This window comes from Rousettus aegyptiacus, unplaced genomic scaffold (assembly GCF_014176215.1).
Source record: "Rousettus aegyptiacus isolate mRouAeg1 unplaced genomic scaffold, mRouAeg1.p scaffold_m13_p_1, whole genome shotgun sequence".
Classification (NCBI taxonomy): Eukaryota; Metazoa; Chordata; class Mammalia; order Chiroptera; family Pteropodidae; genus Rousettus; species Rousettus aegyptiacus.
This window is the reverse complement of record NW_023416284.1, coordinates 77,331,350-77,346,255: the sequence shown is the minus strand read 5'-3', so window position 1 is coordinate 77,346,255 and position 14,906 is coordinate 77,331,350. Positions and strand designations below refer to the sequence as shown.

The 14,906-nt window shown below is 37.9% G+C and overlaps 1 protein-coding gene across 4 annotated transcripts; it reads right to left on the bottom strand.

The window, feature by feature from the left end:
* Window positions 1-1,383: 1,383 nt before the first annotated feature.
* Window positions 1,384-14,906, bottom strand: CUNH6orf52 (chromosome unknown C6orf52 homolog). 4 transcript variants are annotated; one of them, XM_016118803.2, is made up of 6 exons: window positions 14,446-14,712; window positions 9,599-9,690; window positions 8,760-8,841; window positions 8,361-8,538; window positions 5,049-5,094; window positions 1,384-1,706 (listed from the first exon to the last, which is right to left on the bottom strand). In XM_016118803.2, the coding sequence occupies exons 3-6, from the start codon at window positions 8,828-8,830 to the stop codon at window positions 1,549-1,551; spliced, it is 453 nt and encodes a 150-aa protein (XP_015974289.2). In that variant the 5' UTR covers window positions 8,831-8,841; window positions 9,599-9,690; window positions 14,446-14,712; the 3' UTR covers window positions 1,384-1,548. The 4 variants fall into 4 exon arrangements, with proteins under 4 accessions (XP_015974289.2, XP_015974291.2, XP_015974287.2 ...); XM_016118805.2 differs by lacking the exons at window positions 9,599-9,690; window positions 14,446-14,712 and adding an exon at window positions 14,811-14,906; XM_016118801.2 differs by lacking the exon at window positions 9,599-9,690.

Sequence of the window (14,906 nt, the reverse complement as noted above, 5' to 3'; positions counted from 1 at the left end):
CTTTGTTTCTCCTTTTTAAAGTTAGGAAAACTTCTCACATTTCATTAGCCAGAATTTTGTCATGTTTCTATATAAATCAATCACTAGCAAGAGGAATGTGACCACTACATGTAGATCATATCATGCAAGAGCCACGTGGTGCTGGTCCCTAAAACACATAGCTTTATGAGGAGAGTGGATATCTAAATAGGCGAGTGCTCTGTAGGAAAGTAGGGAGTTGCGCACCTTGTGCTGGGATAGAGAACATGAAAGGAGAATCTCACCCTCTTTCCTAGTTATAACTAAACTGAACCAGTTGGGAATTCCCCAATGTCAGCATCAGCATTCCCTAGGAACTTTTTAGAATTGAAATTCATCAGGTCCCACCCAGACCTATGGAATAAAACTCTGGGAGTAGTGCACAGGAATCTGTTCTAACAAGTCTTCCAGGCAATTCCGATGCACCCTAAAGTTTGAGAACTATTGCCCTACTCCAGTGGTTCTCAAATGGGGGTAATTTTGTACCCAGGGGACACTTGGCAACCTCTAGAGAAATTCTTGTTGTCACAACTGAAGTGTGGAGCACTACTGGCATGTAGTGTCAGGAGTCAGGACAATGCACAGACAGCCCCACGACAAAGAAGTATCCCACCCAAAATGTCAACAGTGCCAAGGCTGAGAAACCCTGTCCTATGCTACGAGGCTGAGGAAGCTCCTTTGCAGGGGCTGTAGCCCACCTGGCTCTCCATATTGGATTTGGCTCTTTACGCTTAGGTGGGACAAGGATTAATGTCTTAAAGACTCTTAGAGCAGAAGAGAGTCTGACCAACTCTTCTTAGCAACAAGTTTTCAGGCCTTCAAGTCACCTAGATAAGTCCCGAGGGTCTCACTTAAGTATTTATCCATGGCAAAGCAATAAACAGTATTTATCTTTAGGACAAAACACAAACACACACACACACGCACACACATTTTATAATGGGCACAGTCAATATAGTCATGGAAGTTTCAGAACTGGCTTTTATGGGGGCCTGATTCCTTTCTTAGAAGGCTGACATGAAAACTTCTTCCACGCTTAGTAATTTTTCTGTTCAATTGAGACAAATGAGCCTCCATTCATATTCTACTATCTAGCTCTCCCATGAGAGACCTGAGGGTCAGAAAATGGAGATCAAACATCTAGTTCTAATCTGCATTTGCTATACATACAGATATAGGTGAGAAACCATGCATCTCTGGATAGGATTTCTATGAGAGTTTAACATTAAAAGAAAGCAGAAATTATATTAGAGTAGCTAAGGCCAATCAGTTCAGGTCCGACCCATTTTCGAATGGCTTACAGTGTAACTTGTTCTATCATGACCTCCTCTGGCATTTATCTAATATAACACACTTCTGGAAATAGATGTGCTGGTAAAGTTTATTTACGTTATTTTTTATCATATCAATCATATTTAAGTCTTGGAAAATTTACATTTCCATACAGAGCCCAGTAGTACACTCTGGGAAAATATATTCCAAAAAAAAAAAAAAAAAACCAAGATACAATTAAAATAATAATTGGGTAGTTCAATGAACATCTGGCTTCTGAAGGGTCTCGTCTGGGATTTTAGAGTGAACTGTATCCAGAGGCTGCCAGTGGCAATTCATGAGAGAGTCGTAGAGTTCTTCACTTTTCACCATAAACTCTTTGTTTAATTCCTCGATATTCAAATGAAGATTTGGATCTGCCAAAGCCAATAATGCACATGAAAAAAAATATATAGTTTTACAGGACATATATTAGAAATGTCTCACAATTTAAAAAAAAACATTAGCAGGAAATATTGCAGACAATGTTACAAATTTTAATTTGTGTCTTCCCTTCCATTAAGGCTTGAAAATAGAAATTGTAGCTAGAAAAGAAGTAGTGCTACCAGACTCAATGAGTATCTGGATGGTGAATGAGAAGGATAAAATGAACAAAATCAAGAGCAGTTCTAGAGATGAATGGACAATATTTGGAGATGAAGTCAATTTGGGGTAAAGAGAAAGGGAGGGTTAAGGATGATTCCTGAGTTTCTGACATGAGCACCTGGGAGGATGTGGTGCCAAACGGAGAACCAGGACCAAGTCTCTGATAGGGTTTGAAAACATAAGCATGCTGCTTCATCTGCTTAGTTAACAGATTAATATAAGTGAATAAATTACATATAGCAACTAATTTGGAAACAGAGGGGAACCTGGACTTTCTTATCTAAAATGTGGAATCCTGTGACGAGGAAGTGGTGTTGTTATCATGAAAACATCAGACATAGATATTTATTTCGAGTTGCCAGGTTTCCAAGGTAACTGACTTTTAAAACATAGTGTTTATTTTTCTTCTTGTACCGAATGTAACTGAAGAAGCCCTCTGTTTTCGTTTATAGGTTTTGCAAGCCTTAGTTTATTCAGGGCCATAATTTGCCTTCTAATACAAGCGTTCATGCTATTTATTTGTATTTATATGCCTGTTATAGACTGTGCCCCCCACCCCCAATTCATATGCTGCAACTCTAACTTCCAATGTGATGGTATTTGGAGATGGAGCCTTTGGGAGACAATTAGAGATGAGATCATGAGGGTGGGACTGTAGTCTGATGTGATTAGTGTTCTTATTAAAAGGACACCAGAGCTTGAGATGTCTCTCCCCACACCACATGAGGATATGAAAAGGCGGTTATCTGCAAGCCAGGAAGAAAGCTCTCACCAGAAACCAAATCAGCTGGCACCTGATCTTGGACTTTCCAAGTGTCCAGAACGACAAGAAATAAATTTGTGATATTTACAACAGCCTGAACTAATACAATCTCCTTCTGATTTTATCATTTTAGAACCAAGATCATCAAATAGCCCCTGCATATCATGTTTCATGAGCTACTTCTCATTTTTCTTCCCTGGAACCAGACTGTGTTGTCTAATTCTTGTTCTTTGGACCAGCAGTCCCTGACTTTTTTGGCACCAGGGTCCAATGCTCCTATGAGAATCTAATGCCTGGCGATCCGAGGTGGAGTTGAGGTAGTGATGCTATACTGGGGAGCGGCTGCAAATACAGATGAAGCTTGGCTCCCTGGCCCTCGCCTGCCACTCACCTCCTGCTGTACAGCATGGTTCCTAGAGTTAGGGACCCTTGCTTTAGAGCATCCCATCCCTTTTGAACCATCTTTCCTTTGAGGCTCTTTATAAAATTAGATATTTCTATTTTTTTCTGAACTTTCTGAAATTTTCTTTCCTAAAGTCATGCCCCAGGGTCCTTTCCTTCACCCTCATCGACTGTTGTTTTACTAGAAGGCTCCTAACTGTGTGTTCCTGGTGGGGAGAGAGATGTCAAGATCACATGCTCATGAGCACTCTTTCTCTTGTAACTTGTGGCCAAGAAAACGAATACAGTATGGTCAGCTAGGAACCCCAGATTAATGATGTAGGCCCTTCCAGTGATGTTGGCCATAGGAGTAATAGAAGTCTATAAAACACAAATTAATTACATCTTCCCTAAACTTTTGGACTCTCTAGACCCATGCTGTCCAATATAGTATCCAGTAGCCATGTGTGGCTATTGAGCACTTGAAATGTGGCCATTCCTAGTTCAGATATGATATAAATATACATTTTGATAACTTGGTATTAAAACAATTTATCTCATTAAATTTTTTAAACATAAATTTATTAGAGTGACACTGGTTAATAAAATTATATAGGTTTAAACACAATTCGGTGATACATCATCTGTATATTGCATTGTGTGTTCACCACCCAAAGTCAAATCTTCCATTACCATATATTCTACCCCCTTTAGTCTTATCTACAATTAAATTTTTATATTGATTACATGTTGAAATAATATTTTTGATATTTTAGGTTAAAGTATTACAATTATTTTCCTGTTTCTCTCTCTCTTTTTTTTTTTTTACTTTGGCTACTAGAAAATTGAAAACTACCTATGTGAGTGGATTTGTGTTTCACATTATGTTTCTACTGTAGAGAGCTGCTCCAGATCTGTAAATAACTAACATTTGAGTGATTATTATGTGCCAGACCCTGTTAAAACACTTAAAAGCACTTAGGAGCTATTGTCCTCACACTTCCTATAATGTAGATTTTAACTCCCCATTTTACAGGTGGGGACACCGATGCACTGGAGATTAATTTGTTTGGAATTACAGAGCTAGTAGGAGATCTGAACACGGGCAGTCTAGACCTATAAAGCACATTCGTATCATATGTGTTCCTCTTGTTATTTTTATAGACTGTTTGCAGAACTGATGAAAGCAGTTCTACTACTGCAACACTCACACTTAACCCAAATGAAATCTCCCTCAGAGCTAGAATGAGCATCTTTTATTCATATTTCGATCAAAGTACTAAAAAGTAGAACTGCCCCATAGTATTTCTATTTAAACACTGAACACCAACTAACATGAAGACTTTGTATTAGTCACAGGAACTATAAAGATGGATGCTCTCATCTTTGACAAAATCACAAGGCAGTGGGTGGTTTTGTCTTGTAGGGATGGGGTAAAGATAGGGAAAGAGACCAGATGGGTATGTGATAAGAAACAGGCAAAAGTGTTCTCTGTATTTTTCTTCTATTTCTTTTTCCAAACGTTTTCTTTCCTTCCTCAAGTAAGACACATTAAGAAACAGGGTTCTTCTCTGGGCAGACACACTTTGTTGTTTTCAAAATAGACCAAAAACTGTAGGAAGCACCACCAGACACTATAGAGGGAGCCTGATATGTCCCCCAGGAACCAATAACCCTAAGGAAGCTAGGAAGCCAAATCTACAGTAACTGCCTCATGCTTTTCTCTTTAAAAATCAAAAGTAAAGCATAAGTAATCCCAAATTACAGAGGAAATGGATCTCAACCCAGAGAGCAGGCTTAGCTAAAGCAATTTCGAAAAACTAGACAAACTGCTGAAGAGAATGGCTTAGGGAACCTACATTGGTATTTTCCAGTGCAATCTCTCAGTTTCTAGCCTGTTAAGTAAATGAGGAAACTGGAAATTGATTATATTTTGTTTTCAACTACTGCAACACAAGGTTTCCATTACCTTCTAGTGGGTCTTCATCTTGGTTTGCAGCCAGAGCTGTGGTTTCCTGTAATGAAAATCAGTATTTTAGGAAAAAATTATTTTACTTAAAGATTTACTATCGACACGTGCTTTCTTGGAAAAGTCTAGCTCTCAAAAATAATAGCTAAAACACTAAACTCCTTTTACATCAAATTTACTCTGAATTTTTATTAGAATCTTTAAATGGTTTAATACTATAATTATTAAATGAGTGAACTGAGTCAACAGAAGAAAAGTGAGAAAAGAAGAGCAAGCTTGACAAAGGCCTCTGGCCTCTCTGAAGTTTCTGAGAATTAACTGGGAGCTTAGGCCCTGGGCTAGGAAACAGATCCAGGGGCCTTGGCATCCAGACTCCATAGTCCTTGTCCTAGATGCCCTGGAGCTCTGCCCTTCCTTCTAGGTGACAATCTGCAAAGTCTCCATGAGCATATCCCTTTAGAGACCTTCTAATGACATCCCCCAACTCCATGGCTCAGCTAAGGACCAAGACAGTAACTGCTTGAGGAAATGCAGAGGCTACAGAAAAGCAAACCAATCGACCATCTTCTTACATAACGAAAGAAGTAAATTCCAGAAGCCCTTCCAAAATATATCTTGGTTAATTCACATTCTGTTTCTACTGGGACAGTGTAAGTTTTTATTACTCTTCTTTATAGGCAACTGCTGGGAACCTGTCTTTGTTAGGGATGTACAGCTGTTCCAAGGAACCACCCCATCCGGGAAGGTCTGAGTTAGCTCCTGGCACCAACGACCTTATGTCAGCCTCCCTACTGATAAGAACAAGATTCTATTGAAAGCCAAAGATTCATTATCTCTTCTTTTCAATCTTTCTGAAAGTATGCCTCCCTTTCACTCTGAAATAGATCCTGATCTGGAAAATAAATGATAAGATTACCATAAACTTAATCACACAGTGTTTTTTTTGTTTTTTGTTTTTTCTATTTACAAATGGCCAAAACAGCCAGAATCTGTGCTTATAATACAACGTCTAAGTAACCTCACATTTCCTTCTTTTCAATGCATGCTCTGGTAAACGTGGATCCTAACTCACTAGGCTGTGGGGAGCAGAAGTTGTCTAGGGTAAGATTCTCCCCGGTCTGAGGTTCACCTGGGAGTGCATGCTGCCAGTAGTCCTTAAAGAAGGGCGCATCTACAAATGGTTTTCCTCTGTTAGAGGCAGTTTGGAAAAGTTGTGCTGATAGGCCCCAAAGACCTGAAAATCATTTTGAAGACATCTACTCCCTCTGATATTAAGCAAGACACAATGTCAAAATGGAAAGGGCCCTTAGGAGGCTGACCCCTTCACTCAGGGAGATAAGGTCTATGGCATGTGTGTGCTACAGAGGAGGAAGTGAGCAATAAGCTATGACATCTCAGAGAGGACATGATTTATTAGGGAAGACTCCAGAGAGGATGTGTGAATGAAAAAGACACACCACAGAGCCTTACCATCTTGAATTTTTTCATTACTGGAAGCTCCCACCAGGAGAGCAGGCAGGTGGCACAAGAGTGGTAAGCAAAACCACTAAAGAGAATATATTTATAATTCTTGAATGAAAAAGTACATGTTATAGTAATAATTTGAATAGAGAGTGAGATTAAAAAAAAACAATGTGTCAACAAAAATGGAAAGAAAAAGGAGGGAAGGAATGGCAAAGAGAGCTAAAAGGGTGTTAATTTCTTAGGGTTTTTTTGTGTGTGTGTGAATAGAGAGATAAAAAAAATACTTTCATTTCTGGAGTTGATAATACACTCAAACCTATACTTCTCCGTTTAAAGATATAAAAGTAACCACTACTAGAACCATCTCCCCCGCCCCTGCCAAAAGGAAGTGGAAAAAGAAAAAAAAAAAATCCAGACAATATAGCCAAACATTTTCTTTAAAAAGATGATGTAGTATCAAGGATCTGCTAAAAGGATAAAACTCAAATTGGGTTTTAAAAAAAGAAAAGCCAAGAAATCTAACAAGATAGTTCTTTAAGAGGCACACCTGAAACAGACTTGAAGAACAAAATGAAAGTCTAGGCAAAAAAATACCAAGCAAATGCAAGTTTTAAAAACTGAGGGTTTAGATGTTAAATTCGACTCTTGCGTTTCTTGTGTTAAAGACAAGACTATCACACAGAGTGTCACTGTACACATTAGGAAATAAACTGGGGAGAAAAATCTGTAATGGCTGGACCGCAAAGTGATAATTTCCCTAACACATGATTATTTTACACGGTCAAGAAAAAGAAGCATAACCCAACATAAAAAAGGTAGGCAGAAGACATCAACTAAGTCACAGCACACAGATAACAACAAACCCTTGCACAGGTGTTTGCCATAAATAGCTAAATTCCTTCCTCACCTGTCCATATTGGCTAATTGCACTCACGAAAACACAGAGAAGCAAGTACACCTGCAACAGCAGTGAAAAGCATAAACTCAGGCAGGCTTTTTTGGTAAATTGCTGTTTAAAATTTTAAGTGTTATATCTTTTAATCCAGATCTTTCACTTCTAGCAATTTTTTCTTAGCCGAAAAACATTCAAATGCTTGAAGATAGATAAAAGAAGTTTGTTAAAATGTCAATAAATAAGGGATGAACAAAAATCATAGCACAATAGAATGAGCAACTTTTATAGAAAGCTCTCCTGATGCAACCAGTAAGCAGACGCAATTAAGGAGCAAACCAGTATACACTGCACAGTCCATTCTTGCCCAAGGAATCTCCAGCTTCTCAAACCAGAAAAAAGCCCAAACACACTGATTTAGCTGGAGTACAAGGCAAAAATCTAGAGGATAATACTTAATAGTATTTTCTTCTAAGTGGGAAGGATATAGGAGAAGTGAGGGGAATGGTAGAGGCTTTCCCTCACGCCAATAAAGGTTTTGTGTGGTTTCAAAATTAGATTACTTCAGTAATCGAAATATTAAAATCTTTTTAAAGTGTGTTAATGTTCACTGCTATATCAAAACAATACACACAAAAAAACTACCTCCTGTCCTAATTTGTATTTAAGAATAAAATCTAGTAAAATTATTGAAAGATGATAACCTAAAATTTAATAGCAAGAATTTAGACACATACTTCATCAGCCTTTGTTTTTGGAAGACAAAAAGGACTTAAATTGTTTGCAAGTCAAAATTTCTTAGGTCATCCGTTTTTACTCTCTGGTATCAAAACAGGGAGCAAAAGCCATGGCTGTGAGAATTTGAATGACAGGATGTAGAGGTGTGAAGAAAGGAAAAAGATGTTTCTGTGATGGGCACATGAATGACACAGGATTCATTTTTTTGGGAGGGATACCTCAGGTGTAACCGAAGTTTCAGCAGGGTGTCCAGAGGTCCCACGTGCAGAAAGGTTGTGTTCACTTCCATCCACTGTACAACCAAAGCTGTAGCCAGAAAGAGGACAACAGCCATACTGTTGCTCATACCAGTTGCCAAAGGGGTAACCCTGGCAGGGCTGGAACTCCTGCTTCACTCTAATAGCAGGGGGGAAACAACAGGAATGACATCACCAACCAAGGCAGAATCATTCAAAACCCTACGACTCTTTCTTCTTTCCTGGAAGTTACAAGTAAGGATCATTTCTGCTTTAACTGCTTAAGAATTTCTATTTTCAAAGCAGTAGTCCGTAAATTGCCAAAAATTATGTACTAGAACAGTGCCTTCATTTTCATTCAAAGTAGGAAAAACAGCTCACCTTTGCCAGTACCAGTAATAATTATTTTGTTGAGATGTGTCAAAACCTGCAAAACTCTCCTGTCCAGCCATTTATCCAGAAACTTGATAAAACGAGACAAGGAATCAACAATTATTATTCTGGCATCAAAAATCCCAGCTCCCAGCCTAAAACCTTTCAACCTGACAAATAACTCACAACTGCCTCAGAAAGTAACTACATTTAGTGGCAATTCCCGCTAGGCAATTAACTTCTCCACGTTCTGACAATGGAGTTAAAGGGTGGGTGGGGGGCAGGAATGCATTGAGGTCACCTGGGTTCGGAAATTCTGCAAACTCTACAGCTGGCTTTGAATTGCCAGCCCCCTCCCAAAGGTCAGGCCTGAGGAAACTTTCCAGTACCCAGTGGGGGTGGAGAGGGAGTATGTGTTGGACAGCTGTGAAGGACCAAGAAGTATCCACTTTAACCTCCAATAATAATAATATTAAGAGAGTCACTTCAAATATCACAATTTGACGTTTCCACCCTCAGTTTAGTTACCTACAAACAGTAATTATTAGAACCAGCATCCTGGTGGATTTTTAAAAAAACTATCTCCTACAGGTTGAAATCATCCCAACCAGCTAGCTGGTAGGAAGAAGTGGTACATCTCTCTCTCTCTCTCTCTCTCTCTCTCTCTCTCTCTCTCTCTCTCTCTCTCTCTCTCTCTCTCTCTCTCGTTCTCCTCTCTCATTCACTTTCTCACTCTCTTAATGGGAGAAAACAAAAAACAATGACCAAAAAACTAATATTTCAGTGGTTCAGTATTTTTTTTAAAAGCACAATAAAGCTTCCCAAACTTCAACACACATTCACATTACCTGGGCATGTTAAAATGTAGGTTCAATAGGTTTGGAGTAGGTCCTCGGATAATGCCTTTCTAGCCAGTTCTCGTGCACTTTAAGTAGCAAGGCTACATAAAGTGTCAAAATTTAAGAGAAGTTAGGGTTTGGCTATTTCCCTGAAGCTTGTTCATAAGTAACTATTTCACTATTCAAGTGCTTGATGTATTTTATACATACCTGTAATGTGAAAAATAACAGTCACAAGAAATTTAAATCATTCACCCATTATTAGTGAGTCCCTACTATATAGAAGCCAGGGTGAGTAATACTGGTGATATAATGGAGCTTATACTCTAATGGATTTCCCTGTCTTCAAGGGAGATGTTATTGATTAGCGGCTACAGCAAACATTGCTAGGGCCATCCAGTATTCAGTTTCCTTTTCTTTCTTAATAACAGAAACTTGATTTTACTTGGGGGCAGCAATAGGCCTTGCTAAAAGACATCACTTCCTAGCTTCCCCCTTGCAGGGAGATGTGGTCAGGTAGCTAATGTACGGCTGATAAGATGTAAGCAGAACTATTACAAGGAGATTGAGGAAGGCTGTGCAGGCAAAGGGTGTTTCCTTAGCTGGAAGGCCTTTTTGTCCTCCATCTTTTCCCTAAGCCTAGTGCTAAGATTACAGATATGATGGCTGGAGCCAAAATAACTGCACCTATCTTGGCTTATGGGGTGACATCAAGGAGTAAGTCATGTACTACAAATATAGGATCTGAAATAGAGAATGCATCTGGGTCCCCGGTGACTGAATTCCTTACATCAGCACTTGACTGGTCTACTTTTGGATTTCTTATAAGAAATAAATGTCTTGTTTAAGCCACTGTCATTTTAAGTTATATGATGTTAAACACAATTCTTAACTACTATAGCAGTTTAGACATCAAATAAAACATCAGTGAGATGAAGCCATAGTTGGAAAAGAAAGTAGAAGTTGAACATTGAAAATGAGGTGGTAAGGAGGCTGAGGAAGGGAAACGCCAGTGGAATAGGAAGATAGCAGAAGCTGGGGCACAGAGGACTGTGAGCAAGGCTCCCGAGATGAGGACGGGCATTCAGGGCTTTGTAGGTGACAGCAACAAGGAAGGGTTCTTAAATATTATTTTGCTCTCTAAAAGCTTCAAATGAAAACTTCTCATATTTCACATAAATTATTCCCATGAAGCAGATGAAACAAATTTATATCCAGGCTGGCCATTGGCCAGTGTCCAGGAGAAGTAGCCCACTCTCTGCTTCCCTTAGCTCTATGTGCAAAGGAGATCCAAGTCCTCTGGGAATACAATCATATGCAACCTCTGTAGTCTCAAATTTTGACTATCTACCTGTTACATTAAGAAAGGAGGGTAATAGAGCAGGAATATTAGACTCACATGCTATTTCTAACAGGACTGACTTTTCTCCACTGTATCTTACTTTTACCCCTGTAAATCCACTTGACCACCACCCCACTCCCTAAAAAAAGAAAAATTGGGTGTTTGTTCTTTAGCAAATCAAACAAAGCCACACACTCAAGTATTTGTTGAATGACTAAATCAACACATGGCTCAATCATAAAAAGCTTTCTATCAGTAATTTAGAAGCAAAACTAAAAACCCTGTTTAGTGTTAATAAACTGAATAGCTGGTTGTTTCTTGGCAAATGAAGTTTTCACATGAGATTAAATGGCTTTTTACATCCTATGTTTGGAAACAGAACAGGAGGTTTTTCAGGAAGTATGCTCAGTTTGAATCCAGTTGAACAGGTATATAATTTTGTATTGTGTTTTTCTTTAGACAATGAAAGCCATTTTTCTTCTGTTAAAAAGAATGTTCAAGCCCAAGGAAATAAAAAAAGCAGCAGCGGCACTGGGTCTACTGTTGCTTAGTTATGTGGTTTTGAGAGTTCCTTTTCTGGACCTATTTCAAAATTTAGTGTATTTTAACCTTAATGTGGCCCTAATCTTTTTGAAATGTAATGAAATTTTATCAATTCTCCCTTCTAAAAATATACATATACAGTTTTACACATAATTTCAAGGGGTTCAAAGTCCCCAGAACTTATCCATGAACTCCCACAGATTAGGAATACCTAAACTAGATGCTTTCTAAGGTCATCTGAGCTCTATCATTGGTTCCACTAATTCTCAACAATAAAAAAATAAAAATAAAAATAAATAAGACTAAACCACTTTGAGTTATGTTTATGGTGCTTACACTATGACTCTCATTCTAGAACCAACTGTATCCTAAAAGATTCCTGATTGCAGCGAAATATTTTTCAAGCTATAAGGTTCTTTTCTAAAATGTGACAAATACTTAGCAGGCAAAAGTGTGACAATCTGGTAAGAGAAGTTGAATATAGCAATTATCCTGTTATAGTGATATGTTAAAATTAATTTCAAAAAATATAGTATAATTCTTCACAAATAGCAGTTGAGATTTCTTTGGGGTGACAGGCAGGGCACCAGGGGCATTCCAAAAGCAACAGAATTAAATCACATGATTTTGAAACATAGTTTTATTCAAAGTTTTTTTCTTTTTGGATAAGAAAATATTTTGCATTAAAATAAAAAGAAATGTCATGAAGTAAAATGCAAATAGTCATATTTGCAAATAGTCATATTTTTATAAATATAAAATATGAGATGCCAAAGAAATGTTCTGCTTACTCATTCTTTGTTCCATTCCTAGGGGACACCCACTTGAGCAATTTACACTCCTTTGACCTTAGTGGTTCTCTGGTGTTAACAGTTAAGAAGCAGTAAATAGGAAATAATTTAAATAGTAAAATAACTTATGACTCTTTGTAACATAATGAAGATAACTAGCACAAAGCAATTACTATAAAACAGTGAATGACTGACTATCCAAAGTGAAATCATTTCTACAAGACCTATCATCAATTAAAACAAACCTTAAACGCGTACTGACAATTCAGAGCATCAGGGAACAAATGTTCTTGGAAACAAAAGGGTGTAAGTACTACAGAATTGACACTAAATGGAGTTTGAAGAATCAACATTGATGTATGTATCTATTTACTGCTTGTCAAATCCACCTGCTGTGGCATTTGAGACAAATTATGCATTCCAAGATTTATTCTACTTTTAAGTTTGTACGAAGATGTCATTTCTAACACATTCCTGAATCTCCGAACCTCATGAAAATCTCAAATGTAAATTCAAGCCATCCAGCTTTTATTAATGTTTGACTTTGCACTTAAACTGGGAAGGTAGTAAACTTAAATACACCAGTCCCTCAATTTACGCGGTACTTTTTTACATGAGTTTTTTTTTTGTTTATATGCAGTAAATATTCCATTTATGTGGACTTTTTATATGCGGTTTCCGTTTACACAACTTCCTTTCACATGGTTCTTTCTTCTTCATTTCCATTATTGGCGATTACACTTTCTAAAAAACAATAGCTTACTCAGCAACATACAAAGAACTAATACTTACTAACACACAATTATTAATGCATTAACTTCCCATTCATTAGATGGCAAATAAAGAAAGGATGACTACTGATGTTTTTTGGTATTGATTTTACAAATGTTTTGCTGTAGAAGCTGAAAATTATATGAAGGAAAAATGTCTCCTTTTAAAATACTTTTACTTTTAGATAATGCACCTAGTCACTCACACAATTTAGAACATCCAAACATAAAAGTTGTATATAGTATTTGCCACCAAATCTAACTTCCTTGATCTAACCTTTACATCAAGGCATTATTCTCTCCTATAAGATTAATTATATTAAACGAAGTTTTAATATGTTTAATAAACTTTAAGATAATGACTCACAGTTACAGAAGCCCGGAATACACATTTTAAGTTGTATCAAGAATATTAGCTTTGAGCGATATAAAGCCAGAAACTTTAAATGCTTCCTAAAAAGCAGCACGGCCAGAAGTGGCTGTACCAAGGGATATGGTTCCAACCACTGAAAATTAACTGGCGTTATTAATTTATTAAATAAATTTCTGGTATTTTAAATTAACTGGTATTATTTTATTAAATTTCAAGAAGGTTCTGATAATTTGAATGTAGATGATATTAACGAATTACTGGTTGATCACCAATTAACTGATTATGAATTAATTCACTTAATATTCGAAGCCCGTCCTGCCCATGAACACAGCAGTGACCTTGAACTAGTTTTTCACTGCAGAAAATATTTACAAAGCTCTGCAATTGGCCAAAAAACTGGAAATTGGAATTCCATACTGACCCAAACATCTAATGAGCCTTAAAATTTTGACAATTTTTAAAAACGTTGTAGTGAATACTCAAGAATTTATGAAAACTTCGCAAAAGATGGGGATGGAAAATGATCATCCAAAAACATAAACGTAAATAATGAAACCGAAGTAGTATTTTCAAATATTTTGAGCAATGACAATAACGACTTTGTGCCAATTAAAAAGAGGTGGATTGCTTTAGAGACACCGACAGAGAATATAATTTATATTGGTTTTTCTGAGTTTTCATTAGCACTTTTGTGAAAATGTTAAATATTTTTGTTACTTATATGGGCCTATTTAGTATTTTTTTTTGTACTGATGGACTGTTTTTATGCAGTTTTCTTCCACGTTAAAAAAAAAGAAAGAAAGAAAAAAGACGTGTGGAACGGACAATCCGCGTAAATAGAGGGACAGGTGTAAATGGTATTTTCCTCTGAAACGCTCACCAAGAATGACTGCACCTTTCTTTCTTCAAGTAGTCTTTATTCCCTTCAAGCAAAGAGTCCTCCTCCCTCCACAAGATGTGTCACAACGCTGCCAACTGGACCCCAGGGTTAGACAAGTGAACCAAACAGGAAGTAAAGGTGTGCAGGGCTGGATTACCTGGCCTGGGCTCGCGGGAACGCGGAAGTGAACTTTCAGGGCCCGGACTTCGCCGCCTGCTCTGGTAACTGCAAACCCTAAATCCCAGTCCCTGTTTGCCCTGCTACCAGACAATGAGAAAGAGAAAGGATCACGCCTCTGCTTCCGGCCCCTGAACGAAACCTAACTCCTACCACGCGTCTCACAGCGCACAACAAACACTAACCCACACCGACAGAACCACACCGCCAAGAGTCTAACCCCAGACCTAAACTGCCCCGCCCCCTCCTTAGACGTCACGGAAATGAGGGGCTTCCGCAAAGAATGTCCCGCCCACTCCCCTTAGACGCGCCCAGCTCATAGCTTCCTAGAATATGCCTACTTACTCCCATTTTTTTTCTCATAACAATGAAAATCTCCTCATGTGGCATCCTTTTTTATTCTCTGCTTAGTAATGTCGCGCGATCTTCGAGCGCCGAATC

What these genes read in the sequence shown, in the direction of transcription:
- CUNH6orf52 (XM_016118805.2), bottom strand. Translation starts at nt 8,830, where the DNA reads ATGGCTGGACAGGAGAGTTTTGCAGGTTTTGACACATCTCAACAAAAT. An exon ending in AAACTTCGGTTACACCTGAG is followed by an intron (nt 5,095 to 8,360) that starts GTATCCCTCCCA and finishes TTTTCATTACAG; the next exon opens with GAAACCACAGCTCTGGCTGC. An exon ending in AGATGAAGACCCACTAGAAG is followed by an intron (nt 1,707 to 5,048) that starts GTAATGGAAACC and finishes TGGCTTTGGCAG; the next exon opens with ATCCAAATCTTCATTTGAAT.